The sequence below is a fragment of the Dendropsophus ebraccatus genome, chromosome 9 (genome assembly GCF_027789765.1).
Source record: "Dendropsophus ebraccatus isolate aDenEbr1 chromosome 9, aDenEbr1.pat, whole genome shotgun sequence".
Taxonomy (NCBI): Eukaryota; Metazoa; Chordata; class Amphibia; order Anura; family Hylidae; genus Dendropsophus; species Dendropsophus ebraccatus.
The window spans coordinates 86,063,307-86,088,863 of record NC_091462.1 but is presented as its reverse complement, the minus strand read 5'-3'; the positions used below and the strand labels follow the sequence as shown (position 1 = coordinate 86,088,863).

Here is a 25,557-nt window from a genome sequence, read left to right as displayed (position 1 = left end):
AAATTGCTAAACATTCTGATCATTGTTTTGTTATTTTGCTCAAAAAAGAATGACACTTCAACAAAACCCACATCATAACAGTCACATAAATTCATTTTTCAGGCTAAAATTTATTGACATTTTGAAAATGACAACATAACATGAACCCAATCAGAACCCAACAATTTCCTGCACAGCTATTATTTCTATTAACAAGATAGGATTAAAAGTAGTAGACACCACAGTCACTGATTCAGAATATCCGAGTATTTGTAACATACATATTCACATGAGAATATCCGTAATGATCAGTCTAAAGAAACATAACTTGGGTCATTAGAAGAAGAACAAAGCCAAGGAAGACAAATGATGGACCTGTGCCTGAAAAAGAAGATACATCTTGTAAGAAGAATTTCCAAATTTTCTTATTTAAAGAAGACACAACTTCCTGCAGGACATACAGCAGCTGATAAGTACTGGAAGACTTGAGTTTTTGTAAACCAAAGCAATTAGCAAATCTGTATAATTTTCTGCCTCTGCCATCAGTTGATTTGAAAACATCTTACCACTCTGTGTATACAGCTCCTATTCTGATCTGCAGTACATGTCTCCATGGTTACAGACTGCAAACAAACCAGGTATGTAGTCTTCCATCTGGGCTTCTTCCTCATATTTTAACCCCTAGACGACCAAGGATGTACCTGTACTCCCTGAAAGTCTGTCCCCAGACGACCCTGGGCGTGCAGGTACGTCCTGAGCCATGAAGCACGCTCCGGAGCGGAGCGCACTGCATTGGAGGTGGGGGCCGGCTGCAGTGAGCAGCCCGGCCCTCACCGTTAAAGACAGGCTGCATTAACTGCATTAACCAATCATGGCCGAAATTTAAAATTTTTTTTTTTTTATAATTAGCTGTAAATTAATATTTTATTAATATTTGTAATTGGAATTATTTAATTTTACGGCCGCGTTTTTAAAATATACACATTCTCTTTTCCTGTCTCGCGTTGGCTCTTTTGAAAAGAGCCGGCGCGAGACAGGAAGCTCCTGGCATGCCGAGCGGCGGGAAGGGCTCCCATGAGCCTTTGCCGCCGCTCTGTAAATACACAGTGATCCCGTGCTATACAGTGCGAGATCGCTGTGTATGTCTATTCTAACTGGGCCTTATAGTCTGTCCCTGAAGATACAGACTGCCTGTGCAGTCTGCATCTTATGCGTTTACCTAATCCTGTATAGCGGAGCGGTAAGGGCGGGGGGCGGCCATCTTGATGATGTCACTGGTATGTTCCAGCGCTGGAACGTAAGGGACGTAATCAAGATGGCGCCCGGCTTTACTGCACCGCTACAGAGGACTGGGTAAAGTATAAGATACAGACTGCACAGGCAGTCTGTATCTTCAGAAATAAACTTCATGAAGATACAGACTGCCTTTTCAGTCTGTATCTTATACTTTACCCAGTCCTCTGTAGCGGTGCAGAAAAGCCGGGCGCCATCTTGATTACGTCCCTTGCGTTCCAGCGCCGGAACGCACCACTGTGACGTCATCAAGATGGCCGCCCCCGCCCTTATTGCTCCGCTATACAGGATTAGGTAAAAGCATAAGATACAGACTGCACAGGCAGTCTGTATCTTCAGGAATAGATTTAGGGAGAGATAATCTTTTATTATAGGGACAGTTAATTTGAGGTGATTGGTTCTCTTTAAGTATAAGTGACAGGGGCAGTCCTCTGTCACTTACCGATCGGGACCCCCGCAGTGTGCATTTTAACGGACCGCCGGAGGTCTCTTACCTTCCTCAGTGTGGTCAGATCGACACTCTGCTGGTTTAGTCTGCCACAGGCAGGCTTAATCAGCAGAGCGCCTATCACACTGATCAATGCGATGCCTATGTACAATCTAATAATTGTATGTGAAAGTCCCCCAAGGGGACTTAAAATGTGTAAAGTAAAAAAGTAAAAAATAATAATTTTGGGGTTCCATCATACATGTTATGGTAGAATAAAAGATGCCATTACAAAGTACAACTACTCCTGTAAAAAACTTTTAAATGCAGGATCAGATTTTAAAACAGTGTGGTTTACACAAAATTTTTACAAATGATTGAAGGGCGTGACATCTGTGACGGCTAATTAACAATTGAAATGCTGCTGTCAAAATTGAGAGTGTCATTTAAATGCTGCTAAAAAACCTTCTGTGGTAGTATAGTGGGGAGAACAGCTTTTAAGTTCAATTCAACATAGCCTATAAGTTCAAGTACAAATGGTATAGAAAAAACTAAGACCCGACCCCATAAGGGACTGAAGGTGACTTTTAAAGCGTAACTGTCATTTCAGGGTCATTTTTCTGAAAACATTAAATATCAACAGTACAAGCGAGTTTAAGAAACTGTAATAGGTTTTATGTACTAAAAAAGTTTCCTTCTGTACTGAAAAAGCAATCTCTCAGCCTCCCCCCCACACATCAAAGGAAGCAGGATTTCTGTCTCCATTATGTGGCTATGGAGAGGGGAGGGGCTGTTAGGAGTGACTGAGCACGGCGCAGTCCTGCACAGCACAACACCCTGCAATCTTCTCTCAGTAAGTTCATAGATAAGCACTGACCTTTCTGACCCCAGAATCCTGCGTTTTAGGTGCCCAGAGAGTCTACAAACAGCTGACCTTCATGTCACCTCTTCCTGCTCCCTCATCTCCCTCAGCCCCTCCCCCCTTCATAGGCTTACAATGGAGAGAGCAGAACCCACTGTCTTCACTGGCTTCTTTGTAATGAAGACGTGTTTGCCTGATAATGCACAGATAAGAAGTCGGGGGGGGAGGCTGGGAGATTGCTTCTTGAGTACAGAAGGAGGCTTTTTTGGCTGATAAAACCTATTACAGAGTTTCTTAAAATCGCTTATACTACTGATTTCTGCAATAACAAAAAACATGACAGTTACGCTTTAAACACGAGGAGGAAAAAATAGAAGTGCAAAAAACGAAAATTGGCTCAGTCCTTATGGGGTTAAATGGCATACAGTACTTACCAATACAGCCTGAAGATGGAGTTACTGTATCTGTGAAAAAATACATATGCGGATTACACTGAGCAAAAAAGTTACCACACAGATGACAAAAATTGCCTTCTGACTACCAGAGCAAAACATTTCTCATCTGGTCTATGATTTCAGAAACCTTTGTATCTAAAAAGACTAATCTTCGGAGCAGGACGGCTAGTCTATGAAGACCCTTTTTTAATCACTAACATAATTTACCATAGCAAACTATTTACCTGTTTCTAACAGCGCACTTTTTCTAATTCCATGTGAATTCCCTATCTGGACACATCTATAAGGCACGCCTACTTAAAAGCTATTAACTTTGGCCCTGGTGCCCAATGGGAGCCTAAAGGCCCTTTGTCACATAAGAAGACACCAGTATATCACTACGAGACATATATAATATTCTAAAACAACACACCCAAACGAATATTAAGCTCAAACTTTTTAAATCATGGGAAGCTGATTTTTCTATCGCTCATTTACAAAGCAAACTCTTAAAGCGTAACTATAATTTCAGTAGCCAAAAAATGAAATTACCCTTTAAAAAGAGCCCTAAACTGCGTTGATAGCGTGTGCGCTCGCTGAGATATCCCCAGTTGTTTGGCTCAGAGGAATAAATGAATTTTTCTTCTGGCTGAGAGAAAGTGGGTGTGGCCTATCCCTCATCTCCCTGGCTGGGTCCCTCCATTCACTGACCAGCACCTTAGCAGATGTATCACACATAGCAGGATCAGATACAGCCCCAGCATACAGTATCACAATGTAAGATTAGATACAGAGCTCCAGCAGATGGTATCACACAGAGTGGGATTAGATACAGTCATCTGCTCCCATAACACTGTAGGACAATGTCAGCCATGGAGGTGTGGGCACCTGCTGGACATCTGATAGTGAGTGTTATATGTACTATGGAAGGACTACAGCTGTGTTGTGCTGGGACTTGTAGTCCTCCCCTCAGTGACTCACCCACTCTCCCTCATGCAGTACATTTGAGTCATGGTAGCATGTGCCTCCTGGGTGAAGCACTGAGTACTTGTCCCTCCATCCAGCTCCTCCCCTGCGCTGCTCCTCACACACAACACCCTCAGCTCTGCTTAGTCACCTCTGTGAGGGGAGGGGGGAGAACGTGCTGCTAGGAGGGGGGGAGGAGGTTTTGTTTCTCTCTGTGTCAGGGCTGTTAACTGATTCTCCTGTCAGAGTCCGTACACTCAGGACGGATCTCCAGGGAGGGGGCGTGTCCAGCAGGAATGCAGAAATAAGTCAGAGCCAGAGAGGGCTGTAAGGGCATAGTCAGCCTTATGTATTTAAAAAACTGTTCATTTTAGGTTATTAATGTTTATTGCAAAAATTCTTATCATGACCTAAGCTAACTAATACTGAATGGTCAAAATATTTTATAGTTACGCTTTAAGTGGTCTGAAAGCGGTTAGAACATCTATGATAAACGAACAGTAGACAGAAATGCATTTGAAAATCCTTCATAAAGCCACTTATGCATTTAATATCATGTGGAAAAATGCTGCCGAATATTTATGGAAACAATGCCCTAAATGTAACCTCCACAAGGCTGATCTCCTTCACGGGCTTTGGCATAGCCCTAAACTACATAAATATTGGAACGAGATCAGGGAATTAATAGACTCCATTTGGAATATTGCACTGCCGGATGATCCAATTCCATGTAAATTTCACTATTACTCTACGGATTCCAATGACATGAATACCCGCATATATTTGCCACATAGGTGCTTATGTCATTTTACTAGTTGCGGTCAAGTGTATTTTACGCCACTGGATAGTGGAATCTCTCTGAAGTCAAAGACACGGTTCTGCATTTACTACGCATGGAGAAAATCAATGCATTAAACTGTCCGAACTCATCTTTGAATAGTTTTTTTCAATAAATGGAGACTGATTATTACAGAGTTAATGTCTTTATCTGAAATCCAATCCTTTATGCACTGTTTCAGGAACACGACTTGGTATCTAAAGGCAGATGCAGCTAACACTCTGGGTCCACTTAAATTTTCTGAGATCAATACTTAATTATTTCTAGGTTTCTGAGCTCTAATGCAGTCAATGTGTGTAGCCGGCTCAGCACCTAGAGACTTGCTGCTCCGCACGAGCCCCCACTCCAACAGCGTGTAGAGATCAATAGAAGTGAATCACCTGGGCTCAGAGATGCAGTGCTCAATATTAGCTTTATTCAGTGATCCTTGAAAAACAACGGAGACAATACATCGGCTCTCACAGTCTCACGCCAACATGTTTCTGGTACGTCACATACCCTTAATCATGGCTAAGGTTAAGACCATACAGGTGAGTATAAATAGGTGACTCCGCCCAGAAGCGTGATGGCGTCAGGACTTTACATATGCACACACCCATAATAAACAAAGTACAGACTAAAACCAATTTTGCAATTTTTCATGAGTTGTCTCATTTGCTCCTATTCATGCATATTCATTGTGTTTTGACTAACTTTGCCACAGTTCACACTCTGCAACATGAATGCAAAATTGGTTTTAGTCTGTACTTTGTTTATTATGGGTGTGTGCATATGTAAAGTCCTGACGCCATCACGCTTCTGGGCGGAGTCGGATCACCTTTTTATACTCACCTGTATGGCCTTAACCTTAGCCATGATTAAGGGTATGTGATGTACCAGAAACATGTTGGCGTGAGACTGTGAGAGACGATGTATTGTCTCCGTTGTTTTTCAAGGATCACTGAATAAAGCTAACATTGAGCACTGCATCGCTGAGCCCAGGTGATTCACTCCTCTGAGCTCTAATATCCGACTTCAGTTGGGAGTGGCGGGATGGTCGCGTGTTATTTGTTCCGTGTCGCGTTATGTTATATGCTCTATGTATTTTTCTCTTTTTATTTCTCTTGGTTTTTATTTGTTTTTTTTTATTTCATTAGTATAGTTTTTTTTGTTTGTTTTTTTTAATTTTTTTTTTTTATTATATCCACTGTTATATATAGGTTATTGATCTATTATATACTATGATTTGCTCAACATCATTACGGCATATTATCCTCACATCTTCGATGTTTTAACAGTATTCCCTGTATGCGGATACTATTCGGTCATTTACCACCATCTACGACTTTCTCTCAGGGGACATATGCTATAACCATTATGTCATATTTTTTGACTACTCTATCTTACTGTTAATATCCCATGTCATTCCTGGCTTGGGCCAGCTTATTGTTTAATGTACCACTGTGTAAGATGTCTTATTGACCAAATTTTTTGTCAATATGCCGAAATTTCAATAAAATATTTTGAAAGAAAAAAAAAAAAAGAAGACACCAGTATTACTAATGGCATATAGTAGGTGATGGCTTGCTTCAAAATATGCAAAAAGAAAGCCTCTTTTACATGTATAAGGGGAAATATATACACTGCAGCTTTGCTTCTATGGGACGTTCAGAGAATTGGTTGAGCTGGTAAGTATTTTTAGTAAGTATGCTTTATCACTTTGTTTGGCAGTGTCATATCTCTATTGGAAGCAGACCAGGTGGCTGCAATGGGGACAAACAGCCTCACCCCTTTCCCAATAATTTCTCTTGGTCAACACTGTTTCTAACTGTATCTATGTCCTCAAGGAGCAGATCTAGTTGAAAAGTGTGCGCTATTGGCTCTCTGCCCTGTCACTTGCACCTGTAGGCCTCTGCTTTCCCTAGGCCTGTGGCCTTCACGAGGTTAGAAACAGCTTAGACTATTGTACATTTCTTAGCGCAAAAAGTTTAAAGCAGTGTTGCTACATGTGGCGCTGGTCCCAGAAGTTGCTGCAGGTGCCCAGCTACCAATTTTGCATCTGCGCCCATTTCATCCAAAGATAGAAATGAATGTCCATCAATAGGAATGCACCGCAAAAAATGGAAGTAAAGTTAAAACCCTGGTCCTGAATGGATTAAGGCACAGGAGGCACTAATAAAATGAGATAGGTGCCTAATTACTGTGTGGGGGACATGGAAAGGGGTCTAACTATTCTTTGGGGGCAAAACTTAGAACAAGTATGGGGGCGCAACTGGAGGATATGAATGGGAGCACAAATGGGCCTCGATATTGTGTGGAGAGCACAAAGAGGGCCTATCTTGTGTGGGTCACAACTGGGAGGACATGTTTATTTATCTGGGAACAAAAAAGAGCATTTTTACTATGTAAGGGGAAAAAGCAGGCCATATTACTGTATGGGGCTCACAAGGGGACATATTTACTTTGTCGGGTGTAACAGGGGTCACTATTATTGTTCAAAGACTGTAACTGTGTGGAAAACAGTCAGCACAGTCTCATTTAAAGGTCTCGAACATGGGACTTTGAGTTAGACTCCCTAGGTTTTCACTGTGTTGAGCACTTTTACTAGCAGCCTACAGTGTTTTCCTTAGCTGGTGTATCAGAGATCAGTTATTGCTTTGCTGCAGTGGTCTACTAGGTATTGTTCCCATATAGCCAAAATCAGACTCTATGCTGATGAGGGCAACATCCCAAACCAGCTGTCTGTGGATACCTGTCTTTGGTATTTTCCTTGTTCTATTCTATTAGACTTTTAGGCTGGGTTCACACTACATATATTTCAGTCAGTATTGTGGTCCTCATATTGCAACCAAAACCAGGAGTGGATTAAAAACACAGAAAGGCTCTGTCCACACAATGTTGAAATTGAGTGGATGGCCGCCATATAACAGTAAATAATGGCCATTATTTCAATACAACAGCCGTTGTTTTAAAATAACAGCAAATACTTGCCATTAGATGCCGGCCATCCACTCAATTACAACATTGTGTGAACAGAGCCTTTCTGTGTTTTTAATCCACTCCTGGTTTTGGTTGCAATATGAGGACCACAATACTGACTGAAATATATGTAGTGTGAACCCAGCCTAAATTAAGTTGGATACTGACTGAAAGGGCCATTTATAATTATGTTTTTGATGGTCTCTGGTGGAGGGATATCTAGCTAGTCCCATGATTCGAGACTCATAAATGGGACTCCGTGGACTCTTTTGCATATTTGTATTTCCAAAGGGGCAGTGCACCTAGATTTTCACATGTTAATCTCTTTAACTAGCAGCATACAGTGTCCTTCTCATTGTGTCATTTTCTATGTTTTGCACAACTTTATATAAGGCCTTATAAGGCACTTGCAAAGAAGTATAGTATGGTGGATGTGTGCAAGGGAAATATGACACGGGCTCATAGCTTGCCCCACATGCAGCAGATGCCGACTCTTGCAGCATATTCTTTCCATTCCATCACATCATAAACCTTTCAAAATCTTCTCAATACATTAAATTGTTACATTTAATGGTATCATTAAAAGGTATATGTCATGATGTTGCCTCACCCAATCAGCATGTAGTCGATTCTGCCACCAAAAATTCAGGTATCTATGGACCATGCTGGGTTGGATCCATGCACAAGCCTTATTGGATAGAATAAGGCTTGTGTACACCAATCAAGTAAGGAAACACTGTATCCATTAAAATACAAGTCATACTGCAATGTCAACAGTAAAAAAATCCTCTTGTTGGTTTCTACCATGTTTGGTTTCATATATTTTCGTAAACCCCATATTTGGGGTTTTTTAGTAGTATTGTGCTATTAATTGTTACCTAGAACTAAAAATACTCCCGACTTATATATCATCACTGTTAGGATACTCACCTTGACGAATGATTGGACCCACTTTTAGCTGATAACTTTGCTCAGCTGCTGCACTTCGGGACCCAATTCCAGAACATGACTGCAATGATGGAATATAATGTCATTATATGGGGATTGTACAAGTTCAGGCAAAATGCACGCTGTGCTAAGAAACAAAATGATGCAGATTATTGCACAGTTTATACTTACAGGGGAGCATGATCCAGCAGTGACGTCACACAGACTAATAGCACAGTGAATGTAGACAGAGCTATAGTTTCCAACAAACTTAAACACTTGCAGTGACATTCGGCCTTGTCTTGAGACGGCATTTTCCAATACGCTAATGGTTGTGTCCTGCTTATTAGGACAACTAAAGGGAAATATAATACAAACACCAGTAACAATAATATAGTTTATACCTCTACAAAGGTCTGTGTGATTTAAGAGAAGGGACCTGAATACCAAACCTAAAATGGGTTACCCATTATGGGGCCCTGTTTTGGCACCCAGCCCATAATGGTTGTTGTGGTTGACAATCCCAACCCCTACCAGTATGACCTTTGTCCTACACCAAATGGTCATTTTATTAGAGCTTTTTGATCTCTCACAACTGCAGCTTCCCTGTATGAAAATTAGACCTGACCCTGGAGTGCAGCATAATATGAAGTAAGCACGTTTTCTGTGGATCAGTTTCTGGGACTATCCACAATAGTATGGGAAAATCCAGTGATCCGAGCAACTTCCAATGAGGGCTGCTGTTTGGTGCTGTGAGGGAAAACATTAGGTGAAAAGGTATGGAAACAACTTATCGACAATACAGGTCAGAGGTGAATGTGAAGACTCATTCTAAAGAAAAAAAAAACATATTGCCTGGTCAGATCAACTGATTTCCGTTGCACTGATGGAAGGATCAGAATTCAGCACAAGCAGCATATATCAATAAATAGAGATAAGTGAGTAGTACTCAATGGAGTAGCTATTTGATGGAATACTACACTATTCGATACTCGTTCGATCGAGCTTACGAACAGAAACACAGTAAAAATTTGTTTCTCCTCCCACCTTGGTCACATGAGTAAGCCAGCCAATAAATGTAGACCCTGTTCTCGCGATGCCAGCGGGCTCCTGGAGCCTGTCACACCCTCCTGCATAGTTATTGGCTAGAAAAAGGCACCAAGTATGGTGGGAGGAAAAACAAATTTTTACTGCGTTTCCGGTCGTATGCTCGATCAAAAACGAGTATCGAAAAGTGTAGTATTTGATCAAATAGCTACTCAAGTACTACTCACTTATCTCTATCAATTAACCCTTTATAATAGTGTGAGGAATGTTTTCTTAGCACACTCTGGGTCTTCTGTGGATGTGGATGTTATCTAAATGTGGTTGACCAAGGAGGAGACCCCTAAAAGCACAGTGCACTATTCCAAAAGAGTTTTATATGCATAAACCAATTCCATGAAACATGACAGTAAGTTTCCCTTGCTTTCCTGGCTTAACATCCCCAATATCTTAAAGGGAAACTAACAGCAGGTTAGAAGTCTACCCTGCTGTTATGTCCCTATTGTGCACAGGGACATTCTCCTAGCTTGATATTCAGCTCAGTTTCTGGTAAATGTCTAGTTTATTTCCTATGCAAATTAGGTGGTTTGGTGCACTGGGGGTGGGATCTGCAGTGATAAGCACTGAAGAAGCACTTGAATACTGTAAGACTCTTCCTCCTCCTTCATTAGAAGTAGCAGGTCATCCGGGGCAGATCAGGTCTGTAGCCAAGGGCACAAACTGCCTCATTTGCATAGGAAATAAGGTAGAAATTTTCCAAACACTGCACTGAGGACCAAGGTGGGAAAAATATCTTCACCCACAGCACCCTGTGCACTATAGGGACAGCAGGGTAAATGCTTCTAACCTGCTGTTAGTTTCTCTTTAATACTACAAAGCATTCTATTCAGAGGATGTCAGTACCTCCTTGTAATGTACAGTGACCATAAGAACCTATCCTGTCTGCATGGGGCAAAGTTCCTGCAGAGCAAATTCAACAGCTAGTGAAAGCTATGCCACAATGAACTGCTATGAAAGCAGATGCAGGAGGTCCAATACACTACAAGATGGATCTCTCTAAAAATGCGGCCATGATATCCATAGATTTGTATTACTGTTGAAGAATTCTATCACAACTCAAAAACATGTTATTTTTTATACAAATATCCTTGCAGATCATTGTTGATGTGACAGATGCCCACTGACGGGCCTATTCTCAGCACAGATGCACATTGTTTTCAATGTATGTAAAGGATGTCAATAAACATCCCAGTAAGGACTGATGGTAGAAGCTCCTGTGTGCGTATAGAATTGAAAACTCCTCAGCTGCCACACTGAAGCTCAACACTGATAGTAGAGTGAGAGAGCAGCAATCTCTTTATTCTTATATTCCTTCTTTAGAGAAATCCTGTACATGACACCTTCTTCTCTTTTTATAAGTGACTGGTTGATTTTTTCAATAGGACTTGGCTTCATTCCCTTGTAGTAGGGCAGCAAAGGGGTTTTGGACACTTGAAGACAACAGCTGATCATTGGGGCCTCACCTACAATCAGTTCATATTCTTCTAACAAAAAGAGATCTTCCAAAGCGTAGAATACCTTAAAATCTGTATGCAAAAATTTTTACTGATCTATACCAGAATCATAAAAAAAGTAACCCAATAGCCCAAAAGCCTCTTTGCCTCATAAGAGAAGAACAGTATTATAAATAGCACATGGTAGGTCAAGGCCCTGATCCAGATTTTGTACAAGACAACGAGCTTCATGTTACACCTCTGTGTTCACTATTAGGTTGGGTTCACACAACGTATTTTTTTAATTAATAACAGTCATTGTTGCAGATTGCTAATTGGTGAAAAAATACATTGCACTGTTTTCTATGGAATCCTGGCGGGAGTGTTTACACTTTGTATACACTCCGGCTGGGATACCATGTGGCCGCACAGAAAACTGACATGTCAATTTTGTGCAGAAAGTGCAGACAATGTAAAGTGCAGCTACGGCCACACTTTACATTGTCTGCAATGGCTAATTGGAACGCAGACACACCCGTATGTGCCCGTATTCCAATTCAAAAGAAATTAGGTTCATCTGGCCAGTAATGCAGTACCCGCTGGGTTGAACTTCACAGACAGCAGCTGGCCGCTGTCATACATTGTGTGACTCTGTACCCACAAGCTGCTTTTGATCCAAGATCTGTCCTGGGGTCCGTTTGCAGTTATTGTCCTAGAAAAAAACAACTTTTAAACTTGCAGCTCTGTGTCAAATTGGCATGGCCTAGAGTGTCTATGCCCTAGGCTTGTGACTGCCATCCGTCTCTCCTCCCCATCCTCCTCAGCATTAGTAAAAAGAAAAATCCAAAAAAATGATATCATTAACAGCGCTGTCACTGCCAGAAAATCCAATTCACCAGGCGAATGAAGAAAAACTTGTTTATTTGGTTGCACAACATTGACATGTTTCGGGAGAGTATCCTCCCTTCCTCAGAACCAAAGTGCATAGTCTTTGCACTTTGGTTCTGAGGAAGGGAGGATACTCTCCCGAAACATGTTAACGTTGTGCAACCAAATAAACAAGTTTTTCTTCATTCGCCTGGTGAATTGGATTTTCTGGCAGTGACAGCGCTGGTAATGATACCATTTTTTTGGATTTTTCTTTTTACTCTTGTTTGGGAGCATCCCGTTTAGAGGTACCACCAGCTTTTGCAGCCCTGTGAATCCATCTAGCAAGCGAGAGACCCCGGCTTGGATATATACCCTAATTAGGGTGATACGCTACTAGCCCAAGTAGCTTTAAGGTGAGCACAATACCACCCCTATACTCTCCACGTTTACCTCTGGTATCACACGAGGCGCCTGTGCCTCTTTTTGTCTTTATCTTCACTCCTCAGCATTAGGAATGCCCCCGGCAGGATTTCTCCTACTGCACATACTGCACATGTACCTTAAAGTGTCATTGTTGTTAAAACTTTCAAAACCTAAATCAACAGTAGATGTTATATAAAGCAAGTTTGCAATTTACATTTTTTTTTTCTTTTTTTTTTTTTAGTTATCATGGAGATCACGGAACTTTCTGTTTTCTGACTCTTTTTTTCATAAAAATCAGAAAGCAGTCAGAAAACAGGAGTCCCTGTGTATTCCAGGCCATGTAAGTGCTCACATAAAGAAGGCAGTCATGTGACTCATGTGACTGATGGACACAGTGAGCCATGACTCTCTGTATTGGCCAGAATTCCTGTGTTTAGTCTGTTTTTTTTTTCAGCCAGCACAAGTCAGAAAATCTGCCCTCAGGAGACTGGACCTGGATGTTTGGTAAGTTCAGCTTTGTTCTACAGCATAACAAAAAAAAAAAAAAATGAATGTATATTGCAAACTTGCTTTATTTCACATCTACTGTGGATTTAGATTTTAAAAGTTATATCGACAGTGACACTTTAACAATGCAGCACATGTGCAGTTTTCAGACAAGTGATGATGTGGAGAAATCCTGCCTGGTGCATTCCTAATGGTGAAGAGGGCAGGTAGGAAGGACAGAGAGGCGTTGCATGCCTAGGACACAAACACTCGAGGCCACGCCAATTTGACACAGGGCTGCAAGTTTAAAGGTAGTTTTTTTTGGCAATAACTGTGTCACCTGCCGAATGGACTTCTGGACAGATCTTGCATTAAAAGCAGCTATCTGACGGTACAAGTGATTTGGAAGGGGGTTCACATTATGGGTAAAGAGTCGCTTTAAGTAGTCATTTGCTTGTCTTGAAACAACCAGTAACTGAGAGACTATTAGTCTGTACCTGTCTTTTATGATGTAATACTTCACAGCATCGTCTGAGTTGTTTGTAGGCGTTGCATAGCAGTTCTTCATTACTAAAACATACTGGGAAGTGTCTCCTCCCCGAACGTAGACACCAGCATACAGCATAGACTTCGTTGTGAGCATAACTGCTGATCCCCCATAGGGAGTTGTATAACTGCTGTCTTGATAAAGAGCCATGTATGCTGTGAACTGTCCAGTTCCACCAACACTGATATTTGTGTAGCTGTAGACATGAAAGGGTTAATACATAAGCCACATTCTACAATATATTAGTGCTATACAGCAGAAAATACCAAAAACTATAAATAAAGAGTGTTTTTTTCCCTATGTTTTTTGTGTGTTTCTATTCTCTAAAGGTCTGCACTGTCCATACAAAGAAAATTAAGGCTTCCCTCTGATCTCTGCAGCAACAATTGCAGTGCTTAGTGTAACTCCTTCCTTGCCTTGCTGCTTACACAACACTTGTACAACCAGTGCTTTAGTAACCTTCTCTCCCAGGTGCCATTTATAGCTGTATGCCATGTAAATCATAAACACAGCACCCTATTTAGTCGATAGCATGGCAGAGTGGAATATGTGCTGTGCTATGAATTGACCAACAACTAAGGGAGGAACTATCTGCATATAAACTACAGCTCAGCAATGGTGCCAATCGCCCAGAATGGAGGGAATGAGAAATGAGCTCTGCACCATGGAGGAGCTCTGAGAGGAGAGCAATAAAATCACCTTCTAAACCAAATTGTTAATGTAACCAAGCCAGGCAGGTTTTAAAAAATTCTTCCTAAAGCTTCTACAGCTGGCTATACAGATCTGACAAAAGTCTTTTCCCAATTGTGGTATAAGGGGGCTATAACACTGTACCCAGAACCCAAGAAAGATTGGGCATAATGAATTTTGAGATGCTGGGTATAATTTAATATTAATGTCCTTCTGCCAGAGAGGCCTAAAGTGGCTTTACCAATTGAAGTAAATAGAACTCTGAAGGGTGAGGGATGGGACTGGTTCCCTTTTGGATGTACAATCGCTCATGCAGACTACACCTAAGGTATAAAGGTCAAGGTGTGAATAAATGGATTACCTCAGTATTGGATTGACAGCTGTATCCAGACTGACCATCATGTCCAGGGGGTATGCACAAGACATTGTGACAGCCAGTTCATCTTCCCTTGTGATTACCCCAGTAGATGCCAGGGCCAGATTGAGGGTGTTTTTATAAATTGCATGTGTTCCATTGTTCTAAATAGGTAGAAGATATAAACACTTATATAACAACCATTGTTTTAAAATAACTGTAATTATTTGCCAATATTATGCCGATTATATTTAAATGGCGGCTATCCACTAAAGCAGTGTGTGAACATAGCCTAAGGGTGATATCCGGAGAGCAGAAAGAGTCTTACCTTCCTCCCTTTCTCTGGCTTCCTCAGATGATAACTTCCAGGATGAGATGGGCATGTTGTGTATGTTTAATAGCTGCCCGATGTTACCAATGTTACATTGACAATGGCCATCTAATGGACATTGTGTGTGGGCATGGTTTCACCTTCACACAATGTTTGCAACTCAATCCTGTCCCCTAAGACAGTCAGAGATTGCCAGGGTGTAAGCAGCGCCGGAGAGCAGTCAGAACTAGAAATGAGCGAAGCGCTCATCTAAGCGAAGCAAATCGCTTTGCTGGATTGGTGCTCTGCTGATCACGCCACAGGGTTTCCCGCACTGCTCCGCTCCCTGCCGCGCCACTCCGGGTGCCAGGAAAATGCCGGATCCATTCCTGGGAAACTGGGAGAAGTTTCCCAGGATTGAATCCTGCTTTTTCCAGCATCCTGGGAAGTGTGGCACGGAGCGGAGCAGTACGTGAAGCCCGGCGGCGTGATCAGCAGAGCACAGATCAAATGAAGCGATTTGCTTCGGTGAGCACTGCGGCTCATCTGTAGTCAGAACCTTTTCTGCTTTTCAGATAACCCCTTTTACCTACATGTAACCAAAAGCATTCCTTGAAAGTTAAACACATACGGGGACATTTATTAAGAGCCGCGTACTCGTATTCTGGTCTTAATTTAGGCCCCACCCCCATTCACCTGCTGGGTTTACTAAGAAGCGGTAAATCCAACGGGCACAGAAATCTACACCTGATTAGTAAGGACCCAGGCACCATAAAGGAAGGAAAAGTATAACTTAATATTATCAAACATCCAGTAAAAGAGTTAGCACCAATGCATATACGAATCAGACAAAGACTCCTGAGCTAGGACAGTCTTTATGAGGGTAATTCGGCTTACAGAGAGCAGCTGAGCACAGTCATTCCAATAATAAACAGTAGGGTTAGCTTCACTCGTACTGGGTTCGCAGCGGATTTCACACTGCGAGTTTGTAGCGAAATCCGCTGCAAATCCTGGTAGTATAAAGTTTTATGGGGTTACATATCCGCAGCTGTGTGTGAGGCTCCCGACTCCCCTCAGTCCCCATCAGTCAGTGCACAGCAGCACTGATTGGCTGATGTGGAGCGAGGGAGCCTCACTGCAGCCGCGACGCTGTGCAGGTAATGTATGCTCTGGGCTGGGAGCAGCGAGATGCTAAAGGGGCCAGGCTACATATCCGCAGTGGAAGGGAAGTTCTGCTGCGGATATGTAACCGATTGACCTTTACACTACATGGATTCGCAGCCGATTTTGCTGCAAACTTGCAGCGTTAAATCCGCTGCGAATCTGGTAAGTGTGAAGGTACCCTAAAGAAAAAGAGCTTGCATTCACCAAAATTGCTGCAACTCAAGTCCGTTTATTGAAAATCACATCAGCTTGTGTGGAGAAGGGAGAAGAGCGCAAGTGCGGCCTAGGCTAGGACGCACCTGTGCTCACCTCCCTTCCCCACACAAGCTGATGTGATTTTCAATAAACGGACTTGAGTTGCAGCAATATCGGTGAGTGCAAGCTCTTTTTCCTTACTGTTTATAACTTATTATACTGCTGTCTCTTTTACACAAGATGGGAACAATAGGGAATTTAAGCTGGATTTACATTTGACATACAGAAAAACACCAAAAGTACCATCATTGCCATAGGGCATTTTTTCATACAAAAAAGCCAGAAAGATTAACACCTACAGTTATCTGAAGTCCACATCTTCCTGCTTGAAGGGGCGCTCTTATAGTAAATGTGTTTGTGCTCGGATCTTGATACAATGTAAAGCAGCTGGTGTCCTCCAGAGCAACAGTATCGGCGTTGAAATTCACACTCTTCAGCTGGCACTTATGAAAAGTAGCTTTCATGTCTATTTCATTGCAGGTCAGCTCGGGCCGTATGTCTGTGACAGCTGCAATAGGAAATACAGAACTGATAATTACTTTCAGTTCAGCCATGAAAAAAATTCTAGTCAAGGCCACAATGCATTTTGGAAAGGTTTTTAGAGTAAACCTTGATATGTTTTATCTTTTCTTTGTGTTGGCGCAGAAAAAAAGTACTTGTATGCACTCTAATGCCTCCTTCACGTGTCATCTGTGAGCCACCTGCCATCACAGACCGTGCACATGTGAAAGAGGGCAAAAGCCTATGAGCTTGGAGCACAATCTGAACCATATAAGTGCATGTCCTTATACAGTATTTTTGGTCTGTGCTTTGGGCAAATGCAGATGTGGACTTGTGGATAGTAAACAGACTGTATTCTATGGCTGTGTGGAGAAGGTCCTATGAAGTCATGATTTTGCAGACCATAAGGGCCAGTTCACACTGAGTAAAAATAGCGGAATTCCACGGTGGAACTCTCGGCTGCGGAATCCCGCCAACCTTTGTGTTATACAGGCAGTCTATGGGAGGGCTAATGCGCCTCCTCTCTCCGCGCTTCTCTGCTCGGAAGAAATTCACTTAAATTCTTCCGTGTGGAGAGAGGAGGCGCAAGTCCTCCCATAGACTGTCTGTATAACACGGAGGCTGGCGGGATTCCTCGGCGAAGAAAAAATCCATATAGAAATATTTCCATAAGAACATACAACAGGGATGGACTGGAATATGAATGAGAGCTAAGGAACTAAGGTAGGAGTTTTTATACAGGACTGAATTATTATGCAAGTATTATGTAGGCCACCAATGGTTTTTGGTCATAAAGTATACATATAGTCAGGTTTATATGGTTTGTTTAGTTACCTGGTATAGAAATGTAATTTATTTGTAACTTTAAAGGAAACTAATAGGAGTTTAGAACACAGAATGAATATTCGTGTAGAGAGTAGACGGGCAATTGGGCGCACCAATGGCTATAGTCCCAGCCCCAGTGCACCAAACAACCTAATTTACTTATTATTTCATTTTACATAAAAATTTTTGTTTTTGTCTTTTAAAGGCTACAACTATTTTATAAATCTCCACACCCATATAAGATCTTGTATTTTGCAAGACTGATTTTACTTTGTAATGACATCCTTAATTTTTCCATGACATATGCTGCGAAAATAAAAGAATAGTTTATAAAAATCTATATTTTAAAAGTGTACTTGTCATGATTGAAAAAAAAATTGACATGTCAGAGAAACATCTCAAAAGTTTTGATCGGCACGGGTCTGAGTGTTAAGACCCATGCGATCGGGAGAACGAGCCAGGAGAAGACTGGTTCAGCGTGGTCCTCTCCTGGTTCTGTGTCACGTCATAGAGCCGACTGATAGTCTATGTAAGTATATGGAGCCCGAATGATTTCACTGACACAAAGTGTGGAGCGAGCCTCTGCCTCTCCCCGTTTGTTCTCATAGTCACTACAGCTCTGAACACTCAGTCCCAGACCAATCAAAACCTTTGGCATGTCAAAAGTTTTATGTGATGACAGGGACACTTTAATGTATGACTACAACAATCGTCAATTCATGAAGCTTTTACTTTATTTTAGTACTGAAAAATAAAAAAGTACATAAAATTACCCAATAACCTATTTTATGTTTCTGTCTCTGAGGCTAATTGCAGGCCATCTATTTTTTTACACTGTAATCTATAGTCTTAATTGATACCATTGTCTATATATGGCTTTTTGATCACTTCATATTCCATTTTTTCCAGGATGTAATAAAAAATAAGGATTTTGGAAGTTTTTGAGCACTTGCGCATTGACTGAGCGGGATCAGGAACATAATTCAATAGCTCAGACAGTTCCACATGCAGCAATACCAAAAATTTTAATGTTTTTATTAGAAAAATGGGGGTAATTTGAAGTTTGAAAAAAAGGTAGTGATTTGATTTTTTTTACTATGGGATGAATTTATATATTTTTTTAAAATATTTTTTATTCACTTTTTTTCACATCCCCCTATTGATCATTTCATTAATCCTACAGATCAAGGCAGTAGATGTGTACTACAATGATCCATTAGATCTGTTCTGTATTGCTACAGCCTGCTGTACTACCAATGATGTGCTCTTGTACCGTCAGAATTATCAGCAACATTTCAACTAAAATAGCTAACAATGGAAATTACTTTTTGTTGGCTAATAGTCATAACTGTTTTCTTCTGGGAGCTGCCAGGTATAGAAAAACCCTGAAGCTTCCCCCCCCCTCCCCTTCACCCCACCCCAAACTACACCATGATGTAACTTCCACTGTCCAGAAGGATTAGGTAAGTAGGTATCTGGGAGGGCTTTAGGCATTGTGTCCTTGGCTCAGTGGTTCGTCATCATATGCAGGGGCCCACTACTTTTCAAGAGTAAATGTTTCCCAAGGGGGCACATGTAGCATATTCTCAATGATGGACTTACCAGCTACTTTATATTTGTCTGTGCAGTAACATCCATAGCTGCCATCTCTTAGCTGCCATTGTTCATCTGTTGGGCATGTCAGTGTGTCATTTGTTGTAGGATCTGAAAAAGGAAAGTGAAATTGTACGTCAACAATGTCAGGGTGGACATGACAGGAAGACATGGGAGTAGTAACCCTAGTACCCTATAGTACCCCTTTAAGACACCACACCTCTACACAGGTTGCATCTGGTACTGTAGTTTAGCATTTTTTTAAGTGAATAGCGGTTTAAGTGCCCATACACCTTCAATAACTGTCAGTTATTTATCTCCTGTCCTCTCCGTACACATGAACGTATGACAAGGACCAATTTTCATGTGCTCCCTATAGGGAGGGGAGCAGTAAGCCAAATTGGTGGAAAACATGTTGGAAAACTGTTGGTGGAGACTCAAATATGACAGCTGCATTTAAAAGTCCTCCATAGGCCTTTCCCTGGGGTCTTGTGGCTGGATCCACACTTCCCCCAACCCCCACTCCTGCGCGTGAGGGGGGATCCCTTCTGCTGTGAAAAAAGGAGAATAAGCTCACCCTTGTGCAAGCAGTGAATTCTGTGCTGTGCAGTTCTCTGGCATAGGAGCATGTGAAGAAATGTTGCGGGCGGTCACCCGTATGGAATATTCCGAGCAAGGAAAGGTTCCATAGCTCCTTAAAAGGTTCAATGCTTTATTTCAGTACATCTAAAATCAGTCACTTCATTAAAATTATGGCCATGATTAAGGAGGGTTGCCTCCACAACGTGTCAGCGTTGAAGGTAAGGGACGTAAGCGCCAAAACCCGCCAAAATGCAAAATTGCGCATTTTTGGTTGCATAAAATCCAGAAAAATTGTAATAAAAGCAATCAAAAAGTCGCATATATGCAATCAAGGTACTGATAGAGAGTACAGATTATGGCACAAAAAACAACACCTAAAACACAGCCCCATAGACCAAAGGATAAAAGCGCTATAATGATGATAAAAGAGCAATGTTAAGGAACATTTATTTTCTTTAAAAGGTTTTAATTTTTAAAAGCCATCAAATAATATAAAAGTTATGCAATTTTTTTCAATTTCCTTGCGCATATAATTTTTTTCTGGTTTGCAGGGTATTTTATGCAAAATTTAAGTCTGCCATTATAAAGTAAAATTAGTGGCGCAAAAAATAAGGGCTCATGTGGGTCTGTAGGTAAAAAAACGAGTGCTATGGCCTTTTAAACACGAAGAGGAAAAAATTAAAACGCAAAAATGAAAATTGGCTCCAATATTAAGGGCTTAAAGTACAACTCCGGCGTAACAAAAAAAAAGACACACACACCTTTATCTTTTTGCACCATCTTATCGGTAACGATCGCCGCTTGAATCTCCTGCCAGCCGTGTCCCCATCATCTTTGGCTGGTGTCTTCAGATCTCCCTTACTTCCAGTGAAGTGAAGTGGTTGCAGTGAAGTGAATGGAAGACAAAAGGCTGCTGGTGGTCATGCGTGCCGGCAGTCTTTGCATTGGCCAGAGCGCATGGGATACACTCCAGTCAATAAAAAGGCTGCCGGTGTGCATGCCAGCAGCCTTTTGTCTTCCATTCACTTTAGTGGAAGACACCGAGGAGGAAGAAGACCAGACTTGCCGCCCGCTCTGACGGCATCGACACAAGATGACACCGGGAGAAGAGGAGGTGGTTAACAGTTATTAAGTATGTATGCTTTCTTTCGCTTTGTGGGGGGGGGGGCTGAAGGGGGCCAGCTAGAATATTAACAAACATTACAAGGTTATATAACTTTGTACTGGATGTTAATTAAGCTAAAAAAAAATTTGCCGGAATTGTCGTTTAACCCCTTAAGGACTGAGCCTGAAATGACCTTAAGGAACGGGACAATTGTCACTTTTGCGTTTTCGTTTTTTTCCTCCTCGCCTTCTAAGACCCATAACACTTTTATTTTTCCACCTACAGGACCATGCGAGGGCTTGTATTTTTTAGGAACAAGTGTACTTTGTAATGGCATATTTCAATCTGCCATAAAATGAATGAACCCCCAAAATATCATTTATGGGGTGAATTTGGGTCAAAAAATGTGATTCCGCAAATTTTGCGGGGGTTCCATGTTTCCGTATACTTTATGGTAAAACTGACATTTTTTTTTATTGTATAAGTCAGTCTGAACACACCGATATGCATGGTTACTAGGTTTTCTTATGTTTTACTATTTTTATTAGTAGTAAAACTTTTTTTTTTTTGCAAATAGGTGTATTTAAAATGGCCCTATTGTAACTCTTAGGGTAGAAACACACACGGCATATACGCTGCGTATTTACTGCTGCGATACGCAGCAGATACGCAGCAGATTAGATCTAAATAACTGAACACAGTATCAAATCTGCTGCATATCTGCTGCGTATCTGCTGTGTGTGTTTGTACCCTAATAGCCATTTATTTTTTCACCCATGGGATTGTATGGGGCATCATTTTTTGCGCCATGATCTCTAATTTTTATTAGTAACATTTTTTTCTAGATCAGACATATGATCACTTTTTATAAATTTTTTATACATAAAATGTAATTTAAAAAAGCAATCTCTGCATTTTTAAGCCCTTTTTGTTCACTTTGTTCGCCAAGCAGGAACAATATTGCTTTATTTTAATAGATCAGAAGATTAGGCACACTACGGTATATTTTATGTTAATTAGCTTTTTTATTTTTATGTGTTTTATGTATAAAATGGGAAGGGGGGGTGATTTTCACTTTTATTGGGGGAAGGGTTTTGGGTAGGGATGGTCCGAAACTGCCGAGGTTCGGGTTCGTATGAAGCCGAACGCTTGTCATCAGATTCCTGCTGTCTGCCCGCTCCGTGCAGCGGGTGGATACAGCGGGAGGACCGACTTGAAAACTGGGATACAGCCTATGGGTATGGCTGTATCCCAGTTTTCCAGACGGTCGTCCCGCTGTATCCACCTTCTCCACGGAGAGGGCAGACAGCGGGAATCATTGCCGAGAGTTCGGGTTCGTACGAACCCGAACCAAACTCGGTTCGGACCATCCCTAGCTTTGGGACATTTTTTAAAATGTTTATTTTTGTTTTCTTAAAATTTTATAGTCCCCTTAGGGGACTTTTACATACATACCATAGCATAGCATACCAGGGATCAGTGTTATCGGCAATCTTCTGAGAGAGCCTGCCTGTGGCAGACTCTATCAAAAGATTGAAGACCTGACTGCACGGAGGAAGGTAAAGGGACCTCCGGCAGTCAGGCCATCCGATCGGTAAGTGACCAGAGATGCTCTGATCACTTACACTTAAACGCTGCGATCGCGGTGTTTAAGGGCGTTTAAGGGGTTAATGGCGCCATTGAGGGTGAGGGCCTGGCTGCAGATAGCAGTCAGTACTCACCCGCTATGGGGCGAGCTCCCTAGCCCAGTACCCCAGCGGGGCATACATTTATGTCCGTTTGTGCCAAGGCCCAGGCTGCGGGGGCGTAAATGTACGCCCTATGTTGTTAAGGGGTTAAAAGGAGGCTTTAACATACATATTAGTCTGTAATAAAGAAGCTATTACTTACCTGTGCAATAGGTCAAAGAGCAAGCTGGCGTTCCATTCAGTCTATACACATGATATCCTCCAGGACAGGCTTTTATCTGGACGGTAGTTGACCATTCACAGCAGCCCCAAAACCAGCTGGCACAAACTGTCCGATTCACAATTCCATTCCTTACAATTGGATGTGTGCCCAACAACCACATGGAGGCATCTGTACCACAACCATATGCTGGTGTGCAACTTTCTGGCATGCGAACACCCCCACTGCCAATAAAGCGATACCATCCATTTTTGTAATAGTCACAATTATATCGGTAATCATACATATTGGATGTACTTCTCCAGGGTTCATTGAGAACAGTGTGGTTTGAACATGGATCAGAACAGTTGTAATACCCAAGTGATTTTATACACTCAACCGCTGGGTCACAGAATCCGTATAAACATTCATTAATTTCACAATGGAAACCATCACCATAATAACCAGAGGGGCAGTAACAGGAGTAGTTGCCATAGGTATTGATACATAATGTCCATAAATAGCACCGGTTTAGTTCAGGGCGGGCACATTCATCTATATCAATACAGGTGCCTGCTGAGCTGGTAAAGCCACTTGGACAGTCACAGGTGAAGGAGCCAAAAGTATTACGGCAAATGCCATAGGAGCAATTATTTGACCAAGAGTAGGCACATTCATCTATATCAGAACAGGTGAAGCCATCGCCAATGAACCCTTCTTTGCAGTTGCATTTTACATAGCCAACATATTGTTCACAGGTAGCATTTGGATGACATTGTGAGCAATTTCTTGCAGCTGTAAAAAAATAAATAAATAAATAAATTTAATTACTCTTTATTCCTCCAACTTCAGAATATGTTAATCAAAAATGTGATTAATGTGATACTTACATGAAGTATTCACAGCTGAAAAACAAAACAAAAAGAACAATGTAAAGTAAGTAACATGATTCATGTATATTATTACAGTAAATACTCAAGAAAACCAGGCGCTTCCATGTGGAGAGGCGCAAAGCTGTTTTTTGAAGTTAGAAAAAAAATGTGTTTTTCCCCCATAAATAGCCCCATCTTTGTCCATGGTCTGTGTCTGGTATTGCAGTATTAATTTAAATAAGGCGGAAATGAAAATTAATAATCTGAGACAACCAGTCGACGGTACACAATGCTTACAGCATGAAAGAGCATCATCTTTTTCAAGGAAAGATGATAGATAGATAGATAGATAGATAGATAGATAGATAGATAGATAGATAGATAGATAGATAGATAGGAGAGAGAGAGAGAGAGAGAGAGAGAGAGATAGGCTCCACCTTTGTCCATGTGCTGTGTATTGTTTTGCAGTATTGATTTGAATGAGGCTCATATGCAGTACCAAAATGATGGTGTTCTTTTCTTCATACACAGCAAACAAGGTAAGTGATACACAACGTTTTTCAAGGTACGCCGAAACATCGTGTATCACTTACCTTGTTTGTTGTGTATCGTTTGGATGGAATAATGACACTACACGTTTTTTTAACTTGTCTGGAGTGCTGCAGAGTATTTGCATCTAGCTGACTTGTGATCCTGGGTCTGGGATTCGTCTGCGGGCACCATTTTGTGCTGCTGCTCACATCATTGATTATAGATAGATATTGTCAGCAGTAAAGTACCTGTAAACCCTTCAACTCGTAGAGAGTATTTTCCTCCTGCATTTATGGCTATAGTCCACATTCCTTTTTTAGGGTCTGTCAGCTGATACATGGATCCCCACACTTCTGAAATAATCTGTTTTAGTGGAAGTTCAGTAGCTGCACATAAGAGAAATAGACATGTAACTATATAACAAGCAAACAGGTTATCATTATATCAGGAGTAAAGAGACTTACAGTTAGGCCCCAATACTCGTATAGAATAGATCACTCCATCTGTGGTTATGATTAGGGATGTAAAATTGTCTGCAATAGTAAAGTTCCCAGAATTATATCCAGCATTATACTCCCCGGAGAAGAGGCGCACAGAGCTGTTTGAAGGTCTCGAAAGTGTGAAGTCCAAATAATTAAAGACCTGGGAATAAGGTATATTATAGGGTCAAGTCAGGTGTATATTACAGGCATTTTATCCATACCCAGCTGGTTATGATTCTAGTAAGATTTTATTAAAAGAGAACTCAAACTGATTTGTACTTCTGCCTGGTCCAGCATGTTACAAAAAAAAGAAAAAGAAAAAAGCTAAACAGCAGTGACATAAAGAATCCTGGGATTAGAGGTGTAACACATATACAGTGCACCAGTGCCCGGTAGTGTAGCAGTAGAGTAACCTCTGTCAGTATGATCCTGTATACACTGTAAGATCAAATATGCCTAATTTGTACTGTATTCCACTGCTTAACACTTGCATACACTGGGATATACCGGTGCAATAGATAAAATTATCTGTGCTGCCACCGCTGGTGGATACTCTATAATGTGTATGAGAGGTAGGTCACATGACCTTTCCACACAGGCTTCTGCTAGAATCTGGCCTACACTACAACTCTGGCTATCACACATATACCCACCAACAAGAAGGTCCTGGAGTGAAGACAATGGGAATGGAAAATTGGATTAATTCTTGTTTCTTCATAACTGATTGTTAATTTGTTGTTATTTCAACATAAATACAGTGTGGATGAGATAGCATCGTGGTGTTACTACATGGTTTTTGCTGTATTTAAAGATCTAAGTTTAAATGAAAAATAATGTATCTAACTAACTCACCCCACC

The 25,557-nt window shown here is 41.3% G+C and overlaps 1 protein-coding gene across 1 annotated transcript in view; it reads right to left on the bottom strand.

Annotated features, from left to right (window-relative positions):
- Nucleotides 1–292: 292 nt before the first annotated feature.
- The window catches only part of LOC138801806 (uromodulin-like), a 29,793-nt gene continuing 4,528 nt past the window's right edge, over nucleotides 293–25,557 (bottom strand). Inside the window, exons 4-14 of the mRNA XM_069984904.1 lie at nucleotides 24,682–24,859; nucleotides 24,466–24,603; nucleotides 23,705–23,719; nucleotides 22,818–23,609; nucleotides 19,250–19,351; nucleotides 16,621–16,829; nucleotides 14,599–14,756; nucleotides 13,498–13,743; nucleotides 8,877–9,039; nucleotides 8,688–8,766; nucleotides 293–360 (exon numbers count right to left, since the gene is read on the bottom strand). Coding sequence (XP_069841005.1) covers nucleotides 293–360; nucleotides 8,688–8,766; nucleotides 8,877–9,039; nucleotides 13,498–13,743; nucleotides 14,599–14,756; nucleotides 16,621–16,829; nucleotides 19,250–19,351; nucleotides 22,818–23,609; nucleotides 23,705–23,719; nucleotides 24,466–24,603; nucleotides 24,682–24,859 — 2,148 coding nt within the window. The remainder of the gene's footprint in view (nucleotides 361–8,687; nucleotides 8,767–8,876; nucleotides 9,040–13,497; nucleotides 13,744–14,598; nucleotides 14,757–16,620; nucleotides 16,830–19,249; nucleotides 19,352–22,817; nucleotides 23,610–23,704; nucleotides 23,720–24,465; nucleotides 24,604–24,681; nucleotides 24,860–25,557) is intronic.